The sequence below is a fragment of the Zea mays genome, chromosome 10, assembly GCF_902167145.1.
Source record: "Zea mays cultivar B73 chromosome 10, Zm-B73-REFERENCE-NAM-5.0, whole genome shotgun sequence".
NCBI lineage: Eukaryota > Viridiplantae > Streptophyta > Magnoliopsida > Poales > Poaceae > Zea > Zea mays.
The window spans coordinates 149,494,969-149,517,317 of record NC_050105.1 but is presented as its reverse complement, the minus strand read 5'-3'; the positions used below and the strand labels follow the sequence as shown (position 1 = coordinate 149,517,317).

The following is a 22,349-nucleotide window of genomic DNA, read 5'->3' as shown; positions in this document are numbered from 1 at the left end:
CCTAGCTGCCTTGGGGCTATAAAAGGGACCCCTAGGCGCATGGAGGAGAACACCAAGCATTCCTACAACATTCCTAAGCACCAAGACCTCGATTCCGCGCATTTGTTTCATTGTGATAGCATATAGAGCTCTAGTGGAGTTGCGAACTCATTGGGTTGTGTTGCGAGCTCTTGTTGCGACTTGTGTGCGTGGTGACACTCTGATTCTTGTGTCTTGTGTGTGTTGCTAATCCCTCCCTTGCTCTGTGCTTCTTTGTGAACTTCAAGTGTAAGGGCGAGAGGCTCCAAGTTGTGGAGATTCCTCGCAAACGGGATTGAGAAAAGCAAGCAAAACACCGTGGTATTCAAGTGGGTCTTTGGACCGCTTGAGAGGGGTTGATTGCAACCCTCGTCCATTGGGACGCCACAACGTGGAGTAGGCAAGCGTTGGTCTTGGCCGAACCACGGGATAACCACCATGCCATCTCTGTGATTGATTTCTTGTGGTTATTGTGTTTTGTTGAGACTCCTCTCTAGCCACTTGGCATTTACTGTGCTAACGCCTAACCAAGTTTTTGTGGCTTAAGTTTTCAAGTTCTACAGGATCACCTATTCACCCCCCCTCTAGGTGCTCTCAGCACCGGACACTACATTGTTCATTGTCCAGTAAGTGCCACGTCAGCCGATCGTTGGAGTTTGGAGTTGTTGACCGTTGAAGTCTTCTGTCCTCTTGCAGTACCGGCCAGTCCAGTGCGTTCTGACTTTGCAGACTGACTTCTGCCTTCTGCTCTGGTGACTGTGATGCAGTCAGCGTAGTTGACCGTTGCTTCGTTGTCTCACCGGACAATCCGATGAATTATAGCGGAGCGCACTGAGAAAACCCAAGAGCGGTCAGTTCACGAGGTGCTCGGTCAGGGCACCAGACAATGCCTGGTGCACACCGGACAGTGTTCGGTGCGCCACTGGCTGCACCAATTCTTGTACGCTCCAAACTTTGTAGAATTCCTTCAAGTCTTTTTCTTTGTATGTTTATGTTGAACTTTATGCACCTAAGAGAAATAGCAACTAGGCAAACTAGTAGTCCATAAGGTTTGTGATGGACGTCAAATACCAAAACCGATTATATGAAATGGTTAAGCCCATTTCCCTTTCAGTCCCATCGGATAGAAGATGCAAAAACAGCCATAGAGCAGCAAGAGCTTGTTGGTGCCAAGATCGACAAGCACCTCCACTCTAGCTTCATTCGCGAGGTCTAGCACTATTTGTGAAAGGCAAATAGTCTCAATATTTTCTATAATCGATTTTGGTGTTTGACGACCATCACAAACCTTGTGGACTAACCAGTTTGCCTAGTTGATCATTTCACAGGTGCATAAGTTCATCTACAACTATTCTAAATCGACTCTCCGGAATATCGTAGATTATTCCGGACAGGAGAAGCTTTTTTGGAAAAACACCTAAGCACGGACCATCCGGGCTCTTGCGGCGGACCGTCCGCGGCACCAAGGTGACCCTCGGACAGGAACACTGCAAAAACACAAGTATACACTACGGACCGTCTGATGGAGAAGCGAGCACCGTCCGAGACCAAGCGCGGACCGTCCGACCTCAGGCGCGGACCGTCCGGTCGGTGAATAATCAGAAAACCTGAAGGTGACGGGTTCGGTAAAATGAATTTTAAGCGTCCTCACGGAGCGTCCGGGGTGCACGACCGGACCGTCCGCGACTGCGGTACCTGACATCTGACGACACATTTAATGCAAAGTAGCCATTGATATAGCTGTTACTGCTGACCGTTACGATTTCAGCCATTGATGTGCAGGTGCGGACCGTCCGGACCAGGGGCACGGACCGTCCGCGGTCGGCAGAAAGGGAGCAACAGCTAGGAAGTGGTTGGGGGCTATAAATACAACCCCAACCACCTCTATTCACTTCAACCAAGCACTCCAATCCTTCACATTCAATACAAGAGCTAGCAATCCATTCAAAGACACAATCAAAGCTTTCAATCTTTTCAAGTTTCACAATTGAGACAAGTGATCATTAGTGATTAGTGACTTGAGAGAGAGAGAGAGAGAGTGATCTGTGTGTTATTTGTCGCTCTTGTCATTTGGCTTTTGCAATCGTGCTTTCTTCTTTTCCCATTCTTATTCTCAAGTGACTTGTAATCAAAGCAAGAGACACCAAGTGTGTAGTGGTCCTTGTGGTGTCTAAGTGATCGTTTGAGAGAGGGAAAGGGTTGAAAGAGACCCGGTCTTTGTGACCACCTCAACGGGGACTAAGTTCTTTGGAACCAAACCTCGGTAGAACAAATCACCGTGTTCATCCGCTTTATTTCTTGGTTGATTTGTTTTCCCTCTCTTTCGGACTCAGATTTAATTCTAACGCTAACCCCGACTTGTAGTGTGCTTAAGTTTGTAAATTTTAGATTCTGCCTATCCACCCCCTCTAGGCGACTTTCAATTTGGCAAACTTCTAATGTACATAGACTACACCGGCCTCAACAAGAAATGCACTAAAGATCCATACCATCTTGTGTAGATCAGATTATAGACTCCAGCCTCGTGTGTGAGCTTCTATTTTTTAATGCATATCCTAGTTTCCATCAAATTAGCATGGTTAGGAAAAATGAGAAAAAAACTTCTCCCATAACTCCTTAGGGTCTATATTGTTTTGTAAATATGCCTTACAGGTTCAAAAATGTCTTGTTCACCTTTGTGCGTGCAACACATACTACTTTTGGTGGTCATATAGGCAAAACTATTGAGGTCTATAGATACGATATCATTGTCAAGTCCCATTAGAGCGATTCAATCCTCTGGATCTAACTAATGTTTTTATAGCATTTGCCAAATCATATGATGTTAACCCGGAGAAAGCGTGTCTTTAGGGTATTTTGAGGCCAACGTAACTCAAAGAATTGAGTCCGCTCGTTGGTTTCCTTTGGGAATTGAGACCACTTCTTAGCTAGGGCTCATGGTGGTTGTTATATCGCCCCTGCATCGTTAGCTAGGGTCCCAAAAAGGTTTCAGGAGAAGAGTCAAAAGGGTATTGTTAAGTACAATATTCATGAGACCCATGACATGGAGAGTTTTATCATTTTCCTTGAGAAAATTGCAGGAATGACTCGATATATCATGCGCTCCTTCTCTAAGGGCATCACTCCCTTGGGGGCTGCACCACGCATCACTTGGAGACTCCGCAAGGCAGAAGCCTCCTCTTGGTCATAGGGCTATCACAACTCAATGGCTAGACGAGAACCTATTTGGGTCCTTTGTGGTGCCAAAGGCCCAACCTTTGATAGTCTGCATTGGGCTAAAGGAGAATCTCTTCGAGTCTAATGACACTAGAAAGAAAAATGAGTTATTTCATTAAATTTAAGAAATTGGCTAATGATACACCATCTCGTTTAGAATGAAATGACTCCTCAAACTAAATACCCTATAACTCGTACATTTGCAAATGTCTACAAATTCTATTAGTACGCAAGAATATAGTATTCTCTATATAAGAATACACAACATAAATAAGACAACATGACAAACACAAAAATGGGATATGGAGGTTTTGTCATATGTCTTGGAAGAGATGATTATAGAAGCATCTAAAAAAGAAAACTAGGGCACATTTAGATGTGCACCGGACATAGTTTGATAAGGTTAACCTTACCTGTCCAAGTGAGTTAATTTGTCTCTCATGGGCTAGCGCCGAGTGCTAGGCTGGCGGACACTCGGCAAAAAAACTGACAAAGGGGTTCGTCGGCGGCCTCGTTGTCGAGTGCTAGGCTGACGGACACTCGGCAAAGATGAAAACTATTTGCCCAGTGTCACCTAATACACTCGACAAAGGTTAATCTGTTTAGCGAGCGTCACCTAGAACACTCGGCCAAGGTGCCGTCTCTATTAACAGTCGCTGTGACGGCGACCTTTTCTCTGTCGAGTAGTACTCGACAAAGAAGCCGTTGTTGATGTACAGTTCGTCGAGCTCTCTTTGCCGAGTATTTCGCCGAGTGTTTTACAGGTTTTGCTGAGCCCGATTATGGTAGTGGAGAAAAAACATGTTTGCATAGGAATCGAGGAAAACCAAATAAAAAATGTGTTCTTGAATTCGATTTCTCACTAAATGAGGTAAGGCACAATTTCTAGCTAAAACCAAACATGCTCTTATCTTCTTTTAAAATACTGTAGATAGATAGGTAGTTAGGGATAAAAATACAGATAGAGATATTGTTATGAATAGAGATATCGATAGATAGGCAGACATGGATATAAATACAAATAGAGATATAGATGCAAATATGGATATAAATTTAAATAAAGATAAAGATACAGATACAACATACAAATACTAGAGGATCCTACAAAGGTTTCTAAAATACCATTTAGAGTGTGTTTGATTTGAGGAATGAAGTAATTCATCTTCTTCTCACTCCTCACCTTTTTAGTTGGTTTGTGGAATAGAATGGGTTGATCCATCACCACCCCATTCCTCATAAGCTAATAATTAGTATATACATGATGAGTGAGTTGATTCCACCAAAATTGATGGAATGAACTTATGATGCATCACCTCATAAAACATAGAGTGACTCCACAAACCAAACACACCATTAGAGAGTCATTTATAAAATTTGTTTTCTATGTTTTTTCACTCTTCAATAACTTTTATATTTTATTTGCACTCTAGAGAGTCGTTTTTATTTTCTATTTTTGGCTAACCAGAAATTTAAAATAAAAGGTTAGTTTTATTTGTATAATCATTTTAAAACCTGTTAGAGGATTTCTATTTATCAAAATCTCTATTCCTAGCAATTAGAAAAGATATAGAAAATCATTTATAGTTGTTGTTAATATAGATATACATTAAGATAAAAAATAGAGATACCGATATAGATATTATATATCAATATATTTAGAGAGATATTAGCAGAACAAAGTAGATATATAGGTAGGGTTAATTAAAGATACATTCGGTTCCTGATAAAATTCAATTGAATAATTCAAATGTGGCCGCGTATGTGAACTCCGTCATAAACGAGAACCCAGCCGCTGAGTAGACTTGTGTTTTCGCTTCCCCTTCCCCATCCCCTCTCCTCCCCTCGCCGGCTTGTCGGTCTCGCCGCGCCACTGGCCATACATCCAAGACGCTAATCCGTGTGGGGGAAAAGCCCCCCTCTCTCTGAAACTATTCAAATGGCGTGGGGCGTATCCCCGCGGCGGCAGCCGTCGTTCCCGGTGCAGGCCCTCTACGAGCTCTGCAAGCGCTCCTTCCCCTCCCCTTCCGCCGCCTCATCGTCTCCCCCGCCCGCTGATGTCGTCCGCAGCATCTCCTCGCTCATGGGTAACATACTCCTCTCCGTTATTACAGTACTGAATTTCGACCTGTTCCCCTAGTATTGGCGTGTTGTAGTTCTCCCATCCCATGGCCATGGCCAGGGCCAGGTTTGCGCAATTTTTGATATCTTTATGTAGTAAGAGAGTGTGTTTTTTCGAACATGCACTAAGAGTTAGTCATTATGACTGGCTTGTCTATCGTGTGATAAAATTGTGTCGAATGTTCAGATACAATCACTCCTGCGGATGTTGGGCTCAGAGATTATAATCTTGAGGACGACAGGGGGCATGGATTTTTTGACTCCAACCTCCTCAAGGGTTCAGGAAGGCTTCCTCGGTGGGCGCGGCCCATCAAGTACCTTCATATCTACAGCTGTGATGCATTCTCTGTGAGTTCACTTGTTAATCCTGGTTCAACTATTAGGTGAACAGAATTGTGCTGGTGCAACCACTTTTGCAAATCGTGAACTTCCAGTTATCTTCTTCGTTATATAGCTCCCACTTGATTCCTATTTGCTAACAACCACACAGGCAAGTACAGTATATCTTGAACTCATCAGGCTTAGTCTGGTGAAATACAGCCTCCTGGTTGACCATGCTATCCAAAGTATTTTTCCCATTTCCTTTCTTCTAATTAAAGTACATTTCCGTCTAAGTGTTCCTCTGTAATTCAAGAGCTATATATATTATGTATTTATGTTACTGGTTTGGTACACCATTAAACTGCACTAGTCAGATGCCCAAACATTGCTACAGTTTCTATATATATTATATAATTAGGCTTTGTTTTAATAAAACACAAAATTATGTGTTCTATTGGTTAGGTGGTGTGGACGTAGAGCCAACAGCCAAGGTTTAAATCCCCACTTGTATGTAATTTTACCTTCTTTTTTTTGCATAAAATAGGAAGGTGATGCAGGACGACTGTAGAACCATGGAAACCAGAAAAACCAGTGCTTTTATATAGCAGAGATACTTGTTATAATTGCTCACCACTACGGTTCCATAGTTCAGCTTTCACAAACTAGTGAGCTTTCCATGTATATTTTAGTTTTCTTTGACTACGAGTTTTCTTTTACCAGAACTACAACTGAAATGCTACTTAAAGCCTGTAGTGCTTATCTAACCTATCTTCTTTATTTCCTGTGTATTTTGCAGATTGGAATATTCTGCTTGCCAACTTCATCAGTCATTCCTCTTCATGATCATCCAGGAATGACTGTACTGAGCAAAATCCTTTATGGTTCCATGCATGTGAAATCATATGATTGGATAGAGCCTACTGTCCTAGCAAGTAGCCAGCCAGGTTGTTAACCAGCTTTGTTTCACAAGTTTTCTGTTTATCTTTTATGAGTTATTGATACTCCAGTACAGAGCTCTAAGTTTATTGATAAGATAAGAAACTAACCCCTGCGATGGATTCAGCACGGAATTGGACAGTTTTACCTATTAATACACTGACAGATAGTTCTCCTGCACGTTCGAAGAAAAATAAACAAATCATTTATGCATTTCAGCCAATTGTATCATTTACTAATGTTATCGAGAAATTATTTGACTGTTATTTTCTTGCCTTCAGCTTTCATCATTTTAGACTGTTACTGAAATATTGTTTCGATCCTGGTATACAGCAAGGTTGGCCAAATTACATACAGATGATGTTCGTACTGCTCCATGTCCAACCTCCATTTTGTATCCCCAAAGTGGTGGGAACCTGCACTGCTTCACTTCAGTATCTTCTTGTGCTGTTCTTGATGTCCTTGCCCCACCATATAACGATGACGCTGGTCGGATTTGCACTTATTTTCATGACTATCCATTTTCAAGTCTCTGTAAGTTAAACCCCTCTCTGTCATCATATTGTATGCTTGTACTTGTGGAAAGGTCATTACTATGGGGTTTGGTTAGATTATAGTGTAGAGTGCACGAGTTGTGGACAGAAGACTGAGGGCCAGGGTCTCGCATCAATACTGCATATTGAGATGGTAGTGTGCCTATGGTTGGTGTGTGTATAATGGGAGAGGCTCCCCAAAAAACTTGAATTAATAGGTAGAATCCAAATCAGTTTAAGGGACTTTTCTCAGATGTTTCTATCTCTTGTTCTGCTGACTTAATGGGGCAAAAACAATGTTACTGCCTTGTGCTAGGGTTTGGTTGATGGTGGATGCTGAAGTTTCTGTGCGCACCTGGCATAATGCTGGACCATAAGGCATTTAGTCTGTTTAGCGGAAGCAACGTAACAATCATCACAGATATTTATATTTTTTTTAAAAAAAAAATCCAGAGATCTGCTTTATGAGGTGGGAACCATGATTCATGAGGACAACGAGATATTTGTTATGATCATTCCCAATTGATTTATATGAAATAATTAAATAGGATTTCTGGTTGATTGTGTTGGTCTTGCTCAAGCCCAATTACCCATGATAGGCATGGCTGGGTGCGTAGAAGCCTAGTATAATGCACTTGCAATCAGAGAATGGAGGCAGTAAAAACCAGCAGCCTACCATGACTCTGGAGTCTAAGGTTCTGTAGGTTACAGTTCAATGAAACATGGTAAAACAACTCACGTTCAGTGGAGAACATACAGTAGCGGAGAAACCTACCATTTTCAGAAATGGTCCTCATTGCATAAGACACTAAGACAGTTTAGGAGGTAGATAGATCTGCAGGATGATTACCCAGTCATGAATGGTGAGAGGTCTTCCTCATGCCAAGAATCACATACCTGCCACTGTGAGTAGTGTCATTTGATCTGTTGTCTAGGTCGGTGCATGTCAGGATTTATCCTATTGCCTTGCTATTAGTGTTTCCACTGGGGTTTTAGGTACTTTATAAATAGACGTCCTTTTGTTTTGTCTTTTTATTCACAATTCAGGAAAACCATCTTCATGAAGATGATGTATTAGTTTCTGGAAATCTTGTAGCTGTTTTTTAGTGGCAGGCGGCAGTGTTGTTTTGTTTGCAGCATATTTTGGGTCTGTCTGGTTCGTTGCCACAGTTTGCCACGCCTAAGGTTAAACAGGTTTGATCGGTTTAGGCGTGTGCCTCGTTTCTAGCCACAGTTGTGGAAAGATTTTTTTCCTACTGCGTATGTCCCACTCGTTAATGACTTATAAAAGTGTGCAAGATTCCCATAGATATGTCAAAATCTGGCGAAGAATTTGAGCGCTAAATCTTAGGCAAGTGTGGTAGAAAAAATGTGGCAATTTTTGGCACTTTAGGTATACAACCAAAGAGGCTATTTGTTTCTCATGCTATTTGTTTCTCATGCTATTTGTTTTGTCATGGTCATTTGATGCTCCTCGACAGCAGCAGCTGGACGCACGAAGGTAGCTGGTAACCCAGATAATTATGCATGGCTGGAGGCCATAAACACTCCAGTGAATATCAACATGCACACTGGCATGTATACCGGTCCAACTGTACAGGTATAGCCATATAAGTTTAACGCTGCAGTTGCTGAAGGTGATTGAATAGAACTCCTGATTTTTTTGTGTTCTATCTAGGAACTTCAGACATGATGTAAAGATGAACCGGAGCATCAAGCAGCAGCTGGGTGCCTCTTCACTGATAGTAGAGCTCTAATATAGTGATGTATGTTCTATACTTTGAGGTTAGCTTTTCCCCTCTGGCCCCCTTTGTTGGAGAAACTGTTGTACTTCAGTTAAGAGATAAGTTTTCAGAGTAATTTCTCCTAATCAGTTTAGTAGAGGTTTCAGGTTCACTAACCTGAGCAGTGATCAGGCTTTTAGCTTATTTATTTATGTTGTGCAACGCTGGAATGGTTTTGAATGCAAAATTGTCACTGATGTTGCCGCATTGCCGTCTTAACTCGCGGGGGCTGGCTGCATGCCGATATCGGTGTTTGAACGGAAAGAGGACTCACAACAAGAAATGAATGAACGATGTTCCATTGATCGATCTTGCACATTTATGCATATATGATTAAACAGACAGTTAGTTCTAATGCCTAGTTCCTAATCTGTCAGCTGAGACTACTAACTCTAATCTAATTGGTTCTTAACACTCAACTTGTCAAATCCAGTTTTGAAATTTTAGCATACCAATGTAGTACATGTTTTTTTTGTTTAATTTGTTTATGTTTCTCACCGTTAGCCAAAGCCTCGGCGTGTATGAACTTATTCAGTTGTTCCTCCCTGTGTTACCTGCCCATCAACATGGTCGTCCACACTTCGTTTCACAGTTTCCCTAAAAAAAACAGAGCACAAGAACAGAAGGCGAGGCAGCATCCGCCTGAACTTCTCAGTTTGAACTTGATATGTTTGTTGCCATTCATCTCTACAACTATTAAGACCCAAGTGTAGACTGCCCCCGCCTCCATACGTCCGCACACCCGCAATCCAGCCATCGCCGCGATCCGCCCGCCCGTGCATGCCGCAACCGCGCAATCCGCCCGCCCGCCGCAAAACCGCCGTGATCTCGCGGTCCGCCCGTCCGCCATCCAGCCACCCCGTCGCGACCGCTCCGTGCATGCCTCCACTGTCGCGATCTGCAAAACCGCCACGATGTGACCGGCGAGATCCGCCCGCCCGCCCACCAGCCGTGACCGGCGAGATCCGCCCGCCCGCCCACCGCAAACCCCGTGCGCGACCGCTCCGCAACCGCCGCTCCCGCCCACTCGGTCGCACAATCCTCTCCTCGACAGCCGCGTGACCGCTGCACCTGCCCCGCTTGTGATGCCCCCTCTCCCCCACCCCCATGCGCTCGCCCCCCCCCCCCCACCCTCGTCCTCGCCACCTCTCCCTTGTCCCCTGACTCGCCACCTCGCTCTGCCAGCCGTTGCGGGTTCCGCCGCAACCCGATCCCTCCACGCACCACACGATGCCAGCTAGCCCGCCGCACGCGCACGAGGCCACCGGCGGCGGCGCCGCGAACCTCTCCAAGAATCCAACCTTCGACTGCCACTATTGAGTAAGGATTGAGAGGCTTTGCATCATCAGCAGAGCGACTGGCCCGGGATGTCAGCCCAAACGCCGGTCGATCGAACGCAAGAACCATGGCACGGACAATGCAGACGAGAGGCCGCATCACACGACTCCAGGAGAAGATTGACCACTGACGTGCCGAAGCCGCGTAGTAGCAGTATGGGCAGGCCAATCTAGCTTTTCCGGATAGCGTCTAAGTGCGAGGCAGTAGTGGTACTACCTGAGGACTGGTCGCTGGACGAGTCCTCATCCTCGTGGCTGCAGACCTTGTGGTGCAGCCTCACACCGTTGATCTCAATCGCTGTATATGTCTTCCTTTGTGCATTCTAGAAACTCTGCAGGAAACCGGTGCACATAACTGTAGGATTAGTGTATTTCCTTATGTGGCCTTTGTTCAGGTAAAGTAAAAATTAGGCCACCAGCAAAGACAAAAATTCCTCCTCCTCCAGTCATAGCGTATCAACCTGACTGCATACAAATAGTTCCTTTCCTTGCTCATTTCGTTTTCAGCTCAGATGATGTGTTTGCTCCATCTCTCGCTCCGCTTATCATCATCATCAACATCATGAAAGTGACAGTGATTGGACTTGGTTTCGTGAAAGCTGAAGGTGTGGTTAACTCCATGACTAGGCATGGAGACCGCAGGTATGTTTTGTAGTGATCATATATTTGTTGCTACCATGCTTCTTGAATGCATTGCAGATGAGGCTGTGGTTTTGCTATTATGCATATACTTTTGTTGTGCCCATCAGGATTGTGTAGCTGCCATATGTCGCCAATTGGATTGTGTAATAGCGGATACTTGACCTTTGTAGCTGGATTTTGCTAAATGTAGGTTTACTGATGGGATTTTCCCCATTTGTTTCTTTCTCCTCTTAAAAAACGTGCCAAGGCAGTGCTCTGAAAAAAAATACCATCTCTTTTTTTCTGCCAACTCTGATGAAGAACTGACAATTCCATGCTTTTGCCTCTTGACTCTAGAGAACTTCTCAAGGGCCCGTTGTATTATGCCTGTGCTATAACTCTGACAACAATAGTTTTCTGGAGGACATCTCCCATCTCAATCGCGGTGATCTGCAATTTGTGTGCCGAAGATGGTATTAACTTGCTTCTTTCTTCGATCGCAACTACAATCTGTTAGTAGCAGAAGAGGCTGCTCTCTAGCCACAATCTCTCTCTCTTTGTTCACGTGAAAACTATTGGTTATGGGGAGACTGATGCTTTGGAGGCATTGGTGGTTGAGGCAGCCAAGAGGATTGATCGACATTTGATGGATGTCATTCATAAACGACACCGATTTAAGGACCACTGCCTTGCTATTAAGCGTTACTTGCTTCTTGGGCAGGGTATGGCTCATTCGAACCATATGTGGAGAAGTTTAATTCCTTATTAGTGAGAGCAGAAGACAGAAAATGCAGAACAATTGTATAGTGTTTCAAAGGCGTTGCCTACGCACGTCCAGCCGTCCAGGTATCTCCAGCTCGCCTTGGGAAACATTAAGGATGCGGGTTCCATCAGGTGACTTCACATCAAAACCGATTCCAATTTTACTGGTATTACTTGATTTTTTTACTGTGATGTTAGTTGCTTCTGCTGTGCTGTTTTCAATGTTTAAAATGCATTCATTTCCGTATTTTGATACTGCATTTTGTGCTACTGATTTGTGCCATTCTGATCTGACCTCAAGTTCTAGGAGCAGCTAAGTGAAATAATACTGTTTCTAAATGTATCTTCTCTTTTGGGCTTGTGTCATACCTACTGTTTGATTTACATTTTACTCTAATGTTTCATTTTAATTGCAGGGGAAGGGTAAACCAAAACCAAAACCAAAGGATACATGTTTATGGTTTGATGGCGACAAAAAAGCCATGATCCAACTAGCTAGAGAACTTTTCTGGAAAATGGGTGAAGACCTGTATAGCATCGCAAAAGATCATACAGCTTCTCTTGATGCTTTTATTACGTAGCTGCCCATGCAACAACACGTCGATTTGAAGTTCCTTCTCTTCCGCCTTGACTTCACTGAATATTACGGCTGTGTTTCCTCCAACAAATGAATGTGAGCCGTTTATGTGAAAAACTAGGAGTTAGATTGACCGTTTGGTTGGGACTTCACTGAATGTGAGCTGTGTTTCCTCCAACAATTGATCTTGGTCGCTTGACTGGCAATGGCCACTTCCATTTTCCTTGCACCTCCTGTAGAAGAGGATCTGAATACCCTTTTACTGAGCATTGCCAATGCTAGAATCTGGTGATTCTGTCAGTTGTTTACATGCTGATGCTTATGTGCCGATTCAATGAGGCTAAAGCCATGCATTTCTTGCAACTCTGTACAAAATTGTAAGTTTGTTTTGATCATGATTTTAATGGATGTTCTGGTGTAAATTTAATATATATTTTTTCTCTATTAGTTTCTTGAGAATTAAAGTTGGAGGTCTTGAATATTTGTCCTTAACAGTTTATATTGTTAGTTTTACAAGAGCAGATATCTCATTACACTGGTTGTTGTTCTTGGATTTGAAATTTCTATTGGAGTTGTTGTCTGGAACTTTGGATAGCATGCTGTGGTAAGAGCAGCTGATGATAAGATAATATATATGTTGCTCATGTAAAGGAGAAGTGTAGAACAAAAAGGTCTCGACTTATAGTGAGTTCGTTTTCTCACTGTTCTGTAATCTTTCAGTTGGTTTGACCACGGTTGAAAGAATCTGATACTGCTACCGAGACATGAGAGACTATGCACGAGGCATGCAAATTAACAAGACTCATACAAGCGTGGAACAGTATGCTGATGGGACATAAGGGTAACACATGTTCAGGTCTTAACATATTTGGCTTTCGAGTAAACTTTCTACAGACCCCCCCAGGAAATATAAGATCCGATTAGATATGTGTCTATACTCATCCCAGCGTACACCCGTTGCAACGCACGGACACACACCTAGTCTAGTCAGAAGAGTCAGGGTGGAGGGTGCTGAGCCTCCAGCTTCCTGATAACGGCATTGGTCACAGCCCAGTTGAACCCTCGGTACTGAAGCCACCTCACCATGCGCGCACGTCGGCTCTCCAGGGTCAAGCTTTGCGCACGCTGCCACTGTTTGGACGCCTGAGCAAACAGATGATCCATGGAAGCTTCGGACATGCCGAACGTTGCCTCCTTTCCATAGTCGTCGCCATCCTGGAACACTCTTCTCGTTGCCTGATCTACTTCTGCCTCTGGGACACCTTTTTGGTGAAGTGCCTGATTCGAGAGTGAGTGATGTCATTTATTTATGAATTAAACAAGGGGACACCAAGCACATAATCAAATAATGGCAAGAGCAAAAACAGGCATAAAAAATTTACTATCAGAAGGCATAAGAATGTAAAGTTCCCTTGCAAAGTAAATTTTCTTTCACCTCATTGGACAGACTTTAGATATGGAGTTTGTCAAATCTTATGATAGGGATTTATTTTCAAAGAACATGGTATCTCGGAAGGCATAAGAATATAAAGTTCCTTTGCAGGGTAACTTTTCTTTTACCTCACTGGACAGGTTTTAGATATGGGGATTATCAAATCTTACCCTAGGAATTTATTTTCACAGAACATGGAATCTGAAGGTATAAGAATATAAAGTTCCTTTGCAGGGTAACTTTTCTTTCACCTCACTGGACAGATTTTAGATATGGGGATTATCAAATCTTACACTAGGAATTTATGGAGACAACTGAGAGGAATTCACCATTCACAGAACATGAAAAATGGTTTTGTAATAAAGGACGACCACATGTGCCAACAGTTCATTCAGTACAACAAGGGAGAGGATAGATAAAACACTGACCTGTTTTATTCGCCTTGGACCCCATGTTGATGTTAGCCACCGGGATCGCGAAAATGATTCAGCATAAAAACCATCATTCAACAAACCCCTTCAGAAGTAAAATACAAAGATATTAAAAACAATATGAGCATAGGCATAGCAAAATAAGTGATGTTCTTAGAACTACATATTAATGCGTGCTGCCTTGCTCTATCAGCAAAAGGTATTGGTTAGATCTAACATTTAAGAACCTGGAAATACAAACTAAAGCCCTTCAGCCTTCACAAAATTTGGTGGCTATTCAGCATAAATTACGCATGGTTTGTAAAAATGGATAATGATAGTTCTATCACCACTATTCTGTAAATGAAGATCTGTAAGTTTAATAGTGTGGCCATAAGCGAAACGAAGCCAGCCTTACCTTGATTTGAAATTAGCAATCACGGCATCAATTGTATCAAAAGGATACTTCTTACTTCGTAGTTTCTTCCTAAGCTCAGAGACAGTGAAAGCTCTGCTCAGGCAGCAACGAGGCATATTTCAGTGTTTATTCTCAATAGTGACAACAAGATTACGCTGAAAACAAGTAAAATGCAACGGCCTGAATGCATAGCACAGAAACTTGCATTAGACTACAGATGCTAAGACAATGTCATTATATCAGAAAATGAGAAAAATCAGTGGATTAACTTGCTAGCAGCAAGATCATTCACTTGGTACAGACAAGTGTGCGATCAGCAGATTATTCATTCCTGCTCGATACCCAGATCACACTAAATAGAACAAACATCCAGCACGAACATGTTGCCACCAGCAGAGTTTCAGGACATTACCATGAACATGGTGGGAATCATTCATCAGTTCTCACCTGGCAGCAAGCAATTCAATTGCAGCCTTCTCCACATCCCGCACCACGCTTTCGCTAATTTCGCACACCATATCGTCAGTCTCCTCTTCGAAAGAAAATTGCATAGACTCGTTGGCGAAGTTCTTTTCAATGGGCTCTAGGTCTAGGGCCCTGCCATTGGCGTACTTGCAATGACGGAGCACTTTATCTGGAATCGGCACGGCCTTATCCCTCGCTGCTCGGCAAGCGGCAAGAACCAAATCAGCGAAGTTAAACCAAAACGGTCTGTGGAGTACGGATTTGAAAACCTATTATGTAGCACTATCAAGACCTCACCTGCATTCCCCTGCTCGAAAGCACCTTGTCGGCAGGTCACAAGCTTCCGACGAGCCATCCCCTGTGCCCTGCAAAGAAGCAAAAGTTTCTGAATTTGGGGGGGCAGAGAAATCAGTTGGAGTTGGGCCGGCGGCGTGGGGCTGTCAGGGTAGAGATGTACCGCGAAGACAAGGGGATGCTAAGCGCACGGGACCGCAGGCACAGCTCCAGCCGCGGCAGGAGATGGAGGAGGCGGCGGCTCGCCGCCATGGACATCCCTAGGGGCCTACCGGCTACTAGCGTGACGCACTGACGCGGCCGAAGGATAGGAGAGCGGCATTGCGGCAGTTTTCTTTGCCACTATTACGATTTTACGGTACGATGGCCGTACAAACCGTCTTTTCTTATTTTAGTCCGAAAGTTTTTAAGTTTAAATTTCATTTCAATAAATAAATCCTCAGCTCAATGTTATTATTATTAGCAACGATGTTACACGTCTCAACGTTAATTTTATTTGCCCCGAGATATCAGATCCACACACTTAAACGGCGTCTATGTGGTAACATAATGTTTTTGGCAGATCCACACACTTCAAAGTGTCAGGCCTTGGCTTCAAAAGCTAATTTGTGATGACAGTCCTCATGTTTTCTATGTCCATTGTTTTGCTCACTAATTGCAGTTGGTTGTTGTTTTTGTCGTAAGATGTTGTCCAACTATTGTGAACAATATTTGTGGATCTTGCAAGAGTATGGAAGTATTGCTTGATAAACATCACAAACTCCTTGTGGATGAATTGATTCATTGTCAGATTTCATCTGGCAGAGGACAAAACCAAGAAACTTCATTGGCTAGACCTGGAGATAAAAGATGGTGTTATAAATGAATGAGACACAAATAGGATCAATCACAGAGAAGACACGGATTTAACGTGGAAAAACCCCTCTAAAGTGAAGGGGAAAAAACCACGGGCGCCGGCCGGCAACTTCTCACTATTTTCGGGTGATTACAGATCGCAGGAGATTTACAATTGAGATAGATATCTCCTGCGGCTTACAAAGATATTTATAGAGGTGAAACCCTAAAACGATCCGTACCATGGGCCGGAGCGCAGCGAGGCAACTTGGCCGCCTTCTTCAGAATTTGGATCACAAACTCAACAAACTCCACCTTGAGACAAATTCCTTGTAGCATCATAATAGCAACCTCCACCTTAAACAAATGCATCATCATCTTGCCGGCGCCAACAGCCACTAAGAGCTAATTTATAATACCAACGATAGCTCAAACTTAGCAACAGAAACATGCTTCGTCATCATGTCAGCTGGATTATTATCAATACTGATCTTGCATACCTTCACCAACCCTTTTTCAATGATATCACGAATGAAGTGATAACGAATATCAATATGTTTGGATTTCTCAGTAATCATCTGATCTTTGGTGAGATGAATGGCACTCTGGCTATCACAATAGATGGTAATGCAAGACTTAATTCCACATAACTCTGAATATATAACTTTCAACCATAAGGCTTCCTTAGTAACTTCTGCAATTGCCATATACTCAGCTTCTGTGGTAGACAAAGCAACAGTATCCTGTAAACGAGCTTTCCAACTCACAGCACAATCTCCAATAGTAAAGACATAACCTGAAAGAGATCTCCTCCTGTCTAAATCACCACCATAATCTGAATCAACATAGCCAATCAGACCATCTCCAGATTTGCCAAAACATAAACAAGCACTAGAAGAACCACGTAGATATCTGAAAATCCACTGAACAGCTTTCCAATGCTCTTTACCAGGATTAGACATGCCCAAGCCTCCCGGCGACGGGCCTCCGCTTCGCTCGCCAACTTGGCCGCCTTCTTCAGAATTTGGATCACAAACTCAACAGATGGGGATCCCACTACAAGACTTTGCTTCGTATTGAAATAATGTGGGAGTCAATAATAGAAGTTTTGGGAATTATAAATCAAGGACAGCGGAATCCATCAAGGGCTATAGGTTTGGTTGCTAAAATGGAGTCATTTTGCTTTGTGCTAATCATGAGTATGATGTTGCAAATCTTTCGCATTACAAATGATTTGTCCCTTTTGTTGCAAAAGAAGGACAAAAATATTGTCCAGTCCATGTCTTTAGTTGTTGATGTGAGAATACGTTTAAATGATTTGAGAAGTGAAGGTTGAAGAAGTCAAAGTTTTTTTATAGAAGTTGTTATTGATATACCAAATATGAATGGTCCAATATCAATATTTTGTCAGTTAAGAAGAGAAGGAAAAAACTACACGATCATTTTTACTGTATTGATATCTTTTATGATGCTATTGGCTCTTATAACAGAGTTAAATCATCGATTCAATGAGACCTCCTCTGAATTGCTTACTTGCTTTGCTTGTCTTGATTCAAGAGATTCATTTAACGAGTTTGATGTGAATAAGGTTACTCTTGTGAATATATATTTGGAGGACTTCTGATCGTGCGGCCCGTGCTCCGTGCCAAGACGAATATATATTTGGAGGACTTCTGACCGTGCGGTCCGTGCTCCGTGCCGTGCTACCGGACTGATGTGCGGGCGCACCTGACCGGTGGCCTGAGCACCTGACCGGCGAGCTGCCCGTGCGGCCGTGCCCCGTGCCGTGCTACCGGACTGATGTGCGGCCGTGCGGGGGCACTCTGCTCACACTGGCCACAGGGGTTCATCAGACGGACATCATTTCCATTGTCCACTACAGGACGCCGACGCAAATCGAGGGAGAAGAAAATGTAGCTGGGATTGTTTGCCTCATTTGGAGCTTAGTATTTGTTTTCTTCTTCTTGGCGGCTAATAGGGGATTGCTTGCCGCATATAGCTATTCTATGAGAACATCTCCAATAGGTTCTTTATTTTTGACTCTCTATTTAACTCTTTATTTGTCTCACCATAAATAATAAACTCTATATATAACATCTCATTCAACAAACTCTCCAACATGCAAGTTAGCTTGACTAGCGATAGTTACTAGCCAAATTTAGCTAGTGGGGGAGTTAATTTAGAGAGCCAGATAGCTTAGCAAGTAAAATGGCTAGTTTGTTGAAGAGCTATTATAATATTAAGTAGCTAAAATTTAGCTTGGGGAGCTATTTAACTAGTCTCTTGGAGATGCTCTGAGCTAAAATAAAAGTGAAAAGTTTAGCCATATAGGAGCTAAAGCTTTAAATAGAAAAAGCTAAAAGTGACTAAATTGATTTTTTTGTCATTTTAGTTATTTTAACTCTTCCTATTTTGATCACTAGTTTCTAGTGACAAAAAAAAATTCCAGTCTCCAAGACAGCCACGCCAGGATGAAACTAGTTCTTAATCCACATTTTAATGCTTGATCCTTGCCGTCAAATCCACGTATATCTATATGGTTCAGATGGCAACCAGTTTACGATAGATTACAATATTGCCGTAGATGTCCGTGTCGGGTTCACCGATCCTACTTCCTCATCATTCGATCTCATCGGCATCATCGTCACCATATTTGCGCCCCTTTTTAATTTTAATAACGGCAGTTCGTTGTAACGTTATAAACAATGCGTAGTTTTTATGTAGAAAAGATATTCTCAATATAAATTTTTTATATAATAATCTTTTGCCTTGCTTCTCTCTGAGTCGTTTACCTATCATGTTTTTTTTTTCTTATGGGTTCATAGGTATATATACATATCATTAAAAAGTTATATCTCTCTTCTTTAATTACAGTGCCGCATCATTAGCCTTTTCTGCTTAGTTAGTATTCAAATTAATTAAACATATAGTAAACTATATAGTTTTAAAGGTTGGAAGTGCCCTAATAAACCCAAGACCACTTGAAATTCACCACGTATCGGACATCTCCAAGTTATAATTTACATTACAAGGTCAATTAATCTTTATAAATCTCTCTCTATATATATAGTTTCATGCCTCAAACACCCCGAATAGGCAAATAGCCAAGGACAAAAAACCGCATGCACACTACGCGACCACGCTGGTCAGCAGCCTGAGAACCCCGACAAGGCAACAAGTACTTTTGGATGGATCGCCTGCATGATTGCAATTGCAACGACCTGCGGACACGGGCCAACGACCAACCCCACCGCCAGCATAGAGACGAGCGGAGCAGCCAACCACCACACCCGCCCCGGTCCCGGCGATCACCGACGACGTGGCGGTCGATCGAGCAGGTAGGCAAGCAGAGCAGGCCAACAACAACAAATATAGGAATGTGCAAAAAAGAAGACTGTGACTGTGCTGCGCCACGCCGGCATCAGATCAGCAGATGACGCAGGAGTTGGGGTCCTCCTCGGCGCTGTGGACGACGTACTGGGGCGGGTACGGCCGGGGGTGGTACTGGTACTGCGCGGCGGCGGCGGCGGCGGCGTACGCGTGCCACGGGTACGGGTACGGGTACACCGGGGGCGGCGGGGGCTTCTTGTCGTCGCCCTTCTTGTCAGCGTCCTTCTTGTCGCCGCCCCCCTCCTTCTTGTCGCCGTCTTTCTTTTTCTCCTCCGTGGCCGGGCCGACGGAGACGATGGCGGCGGAGCCGACCTTGCGCAGCCTGCCCACGACGTCGACGGGGTCCGCCAGCCCGACCACCGTCAGCTTGGACTCCTTCATGTCCACCGCGATGGAGTCGATGCCTGCGCACGCGCGTGGGGTTGCCGCCGCGTCAGAGACCAGAATTCGGACACGGACTCACTCGCTACGAATATACTTGAGGGAGGTCGCGGAGGGTCCTACTCCTGCAGGCGCGCGGCCTCCATGACAGTGACGGTGGAGGGGAGCAGAGCAGGGGAGAGGAGAGGAGTACCGTGGAGAGTGGAGACTGCCTTGAGCACCTTCTGCTTGTCCCTGTTGTCGTGCAGGTCCAGCTTCAGCACCACCTTCTGCGCCACGACACGACGAGCCGAGTGAGCGATGAACTCCGTTAGTTATTAAACCCCCGGGCCGCCGAAGCTCTGCGAATCGAGCGAGAGTTCTGAGGCGATTGGTTTACCTTGGCGGCCATGGCGAGACCAGCGCAGGTCGTCCTTCTAGCTAGCGCGCGCGCGGGGAACCGAGAGCAGCCGACCGTGCCTCGTCTCTGTCGGGGCCGGCAACGCGAGAGCAGCGGGGGCGGAGTGGCCGTGTGTGTGTGTGTGTGCTCCTCTGCCTGCGTCGGCGGTGAATCCGATGGGCGTGTGCTTCGGATTTTATAGGCGCGCGGGCGGCACTCGGCAGTCAGGGCCCCGCACTGGGGTCTGGCTGGCACACTGGCAGACTGATGGTTTCCTTGCCTTTCTTTGCTCGGTGCCGAGCCGGAGCCGGCGTCGCTCGCGCGTAGGCAACCGAGGGCTGCTGCTTGGACTCGTGCGCGTGGTCGGTCGGGTGGGTGGGTGGGTGGTTAGTGAGGGGGAGTCTGGAAACGTAGCCGCCAAAGGAGATCGATCGCGAGCAAGGCAGAGCAAGCCAGCCAGGCCGCTTGACGTTGACGGGGTCCCGCGCCGGCGACGACCCGCCGACGAATTTGCCGAGTCTTCGGTCCGCTTCATTCCGTCTGCATAGCCGTGGCGTCTTGACTGGCCTGCGGCTAGTGGCGGCACTGGTGGCGGCACTGTTGGCAGTGGATGCGAATGAGACACTGTGACGCGTCGCCGATTTGACTAGAAAGCAGGTCTCGGGTCTCCGGTCCTCCGCATCCGTCCGTCCGGTCCGTTTAGCCACGGCGACTGGCGGCGACGCAACGTTGCCGAAGCTTCATTCTGAACCACCGCCGCCGTGCCCGAAACTGGCTCCTCCTGCCGCGTCCATTGGTCACAACAACGAGCTTTCATCTGACTTCTTCCGAATGCACGGACCGGTCCTCTTCCGTTCCGATCATGTGTTTGGAGATTCGCGACGGAGCAGAAGAAAGCGAGTGCCGTATATGTTCCGAAAAGGCTGCGCAGGTTTTGGGGGCTTCTTTCCGTAGAGACAGACATACTGTGCAAGGTCTCCCATGGATTTTTGGCGTTTTTCAAAAGGCAGCCGCCCGTTTCCAGAAGAAAATAATAAAGAAAAAAACGGCACTCGCACTCGCAGCGGAACGTCCAATCGAGACCCACGACCGTGCGCGGCATCGGATCCTGTGGGCGATTCTCGCCGCGTGGAGTTCAGGAACGGCTCGTTTTTATTCGCCCTCGCTGTCGCTGCATCGGGATTGGGATTGGGACACGGCATGACATGTTCCTCCAATCATCCTGTGTTTTGCAGTGCTTCGTCCTACCTTGGAGGCCAAGGAGAACCTCAATTTTTTAAAGGATTTTAATTTTTTCATGGAAAAATGAACTATTTTTTTTGTTGGAAAATAGAAATTCCTTGGAAAATTAGGGTTTTCAAACTAGCCCTAAAAGAAAAGCTGGACAAAGGGGATCGCAAGCTAAAAGAGTTGAGTCGAGTTAACTCTGTGGCTTGTTAGTTTAACTCAAGACAAATGTTAGAATAACTTTAATTATATAGTTAAATCATGTTTATAAAGTGAACAATAACTGATAATGTTAAATCGTATTTATCTAAATTTAACTGTAATTATATACCATATTAAAAACTGATATCAAACTATTCAAATCTGTTATCACTAATATTTAAATATAAATCATTACCATTACTCTTTAGGTTTGTGAATTAAATAGCGCCTAAAGCCGATCGAGTTTGTGTTTTTCGGATGAAAAACGCAGTGCACTGGAGGACGAGACAGACTTGTGGTCTGCAGACTGCACGACGCACTGCATGTAGCATGTACGTACGTACGCAGCACCGGTGGCGGGAGGAGTTGACATGGCCACGTGGGTCGGCGGATATTTTGAACTGAGAACTGTTTCCCGGCCTGTGATGTGATGTGCACGAGAAAAGGTCGCAGAGCGGCCGCCTTTCTATGAAAAAAACAACAACGGATTGCCTCCAATTGATGACGCTGAAAGCTTGGGGTTAATTAACCGTATACACTGCGATTGCTTTCAGTCCAATTGATGATAAACTCAACGAGTGGACAGGACGTCATCATGGATATATGTCTGCCTGTTCCTTGCCTCGCACGGCTTATACAAGCCAAGCAGTGACAGAGATATCAATTTATGGCTTTGACTAATCTTCTCACATATA

General features: G+C 44.5%; 3 protein-coding genes and 1 long non-coding RNA gene across 7 annotated transcripts; 2 read left to right on the top strand and 2 right to left on the bottom strand.

The window, feature by feature from the left end:
* Nucleotides 1–4,954: 4,954 nt before the first annotated feature.
* LOC100502253 (Plant cysteine oxidase 3) lies at nucleotides 4,955–9,133 on the top strand. Of its 4 annotated transcripts, none has more exons than XM_035963176.1 (6): nucleotides 4,955–5,318; nucleotides 5,540–5,700; nucleotides 6,470–6,617; nucleotides 6,943–7,143; nucleotides 8,627–8,742; nucleotides 8,830–9,133. In XM_035963176.1, exons 1-6 carry the CDS (start codon nucleotides 5,171–5,173, stop codon nucleotides 8,833–8,835), a joined length of 780 nt encoding a protein of 259 aa, XP_035819069.1. In that variant the 5' UTR covers nucleotides 4,955–5,170; the 3' UTR covers nucleotides 8,836–9,133. The 4 variants fall into 4 exon arrangements, with proteins under 4 accessions (XP_035819069.1, XP_008662295.1, XP_008662296.1 ...); XM_008664073.4 differs by having other exon boundaries at nucleotides 8,821–9,133; XM_008664074.4 differs by having other exon boundaries at nucleotides 8,624–8,742.
* A 1,501-nt stretch (nucleotides 9,134–10,634) lies between these two features.
* LOC118473618 (uncharacterized) lies at nucleotides 10,635–11,359 on the top strand. The gene is made up of 3 exons (XR_004853445.1): nucleotides 10,635–10,658; nucleotides 10,743–10,905; nucleotides 11,242–11,359. It is a non-coding gene; the product is annotated as an uncharacterized lncRNA (long non-coding RNA).
* A 1,645-nt stretch (nucleotides 11,360–13,004) lies between these two features.
* On the bottom strand, nucleotides 13,005–15,575 carry LOC103642174 (regulatory protein RecX family protein). Its single transcript, XM_008665491.3, has 6 exons — nucleotides 15,406–15,575; nucleotides 15,246–15,313; nucleotides 14,931–15,144; nucleotides 14,484–14,576; nucleotides 14,084–14,171; nucleotides 13,005–13,501 (listed from the first exon to the last, which is right to left on the bottom strand). The coding sequence occupies exons 1-6, from the start codon at nucleotides 15,498–15,500 to the stop codon at nucleotides 13,220–13,222; spliced, it is 840 nt and encodes a 279-aa protein (XP_008663713.1). The 5' UTR covers nucleotides 15,501–15,575; the 3' UTR covers nucleotides 13,005–13,219.
* Nucleotides 15,576–19,173: 3,598 nt separating this feature from the next.
* LOC100501931 (Heavy metal transport/detoxification superfamily protein) lies at nucleotides 19,174–20,359 on the bottom strand. Its single transcript, NM_001196569.1, is given in 3 exon segments — nucleotides 19,174–19,870; nucleotides 20,041–20,116; nucleotides 20,227–20,359. Coding segments are annotated over 3 exon segments (456 nt in total). The 5' UTR covers nucleotides 20,239–20,359; the 3' UTR covers nucleotides 19,174–19,502.
* Between the last annotated feature and the right edge of the window lie 1,990 nt (nucleotides 20,360–22,349).

Bases quoted from the DNA above. Each gene is read 5' to 3' on its own strand.
- LOC103642174 (XM_008665491.3), bottom strand. From the start codon at position 15,500: ATGTCCATGGCGGCGAGCCGCCGCCTCCTCCATCTCCTGCCGCGGCTG. The intron at 15,314-15,405 runs GTACATCTCTAC...GCTTCTTTGCAG, and splicing joins AGCATCCCCTTGTCTTCGCG to GGCACAGGGGATGGCTCGTC. The intron at 14,172-14,483 runs GTAAGGCTGGCT...TTACTTCTGAAG, and splicing joins ATTGCTAATTTCAAATCAAG to GGGTTTGTTGAATGATGGTT.
- LOC100502253 (NM_001196730.1), top strand. From the start codon at position 5,171: ATGGCGTGGGGCGTATCCCCGCGGCGGCAGCCGTCGTTCCCGGTGCAG. The intron at 6,618-6,942 runs GTTGTTAACCAG...CCTGGTATACAG, and splicing joins CCTAGCAAGTAGCCAGCCAG to CAAGGTTGGCCAAATTACAT. The intron at 7,144-8,623 runs GTAAGTTAAACC...GCTCCTCGACAG, and splicing joins CTATCCATTTTCAAGTCTCT to CAGCAGCTGGACGCACGAAG.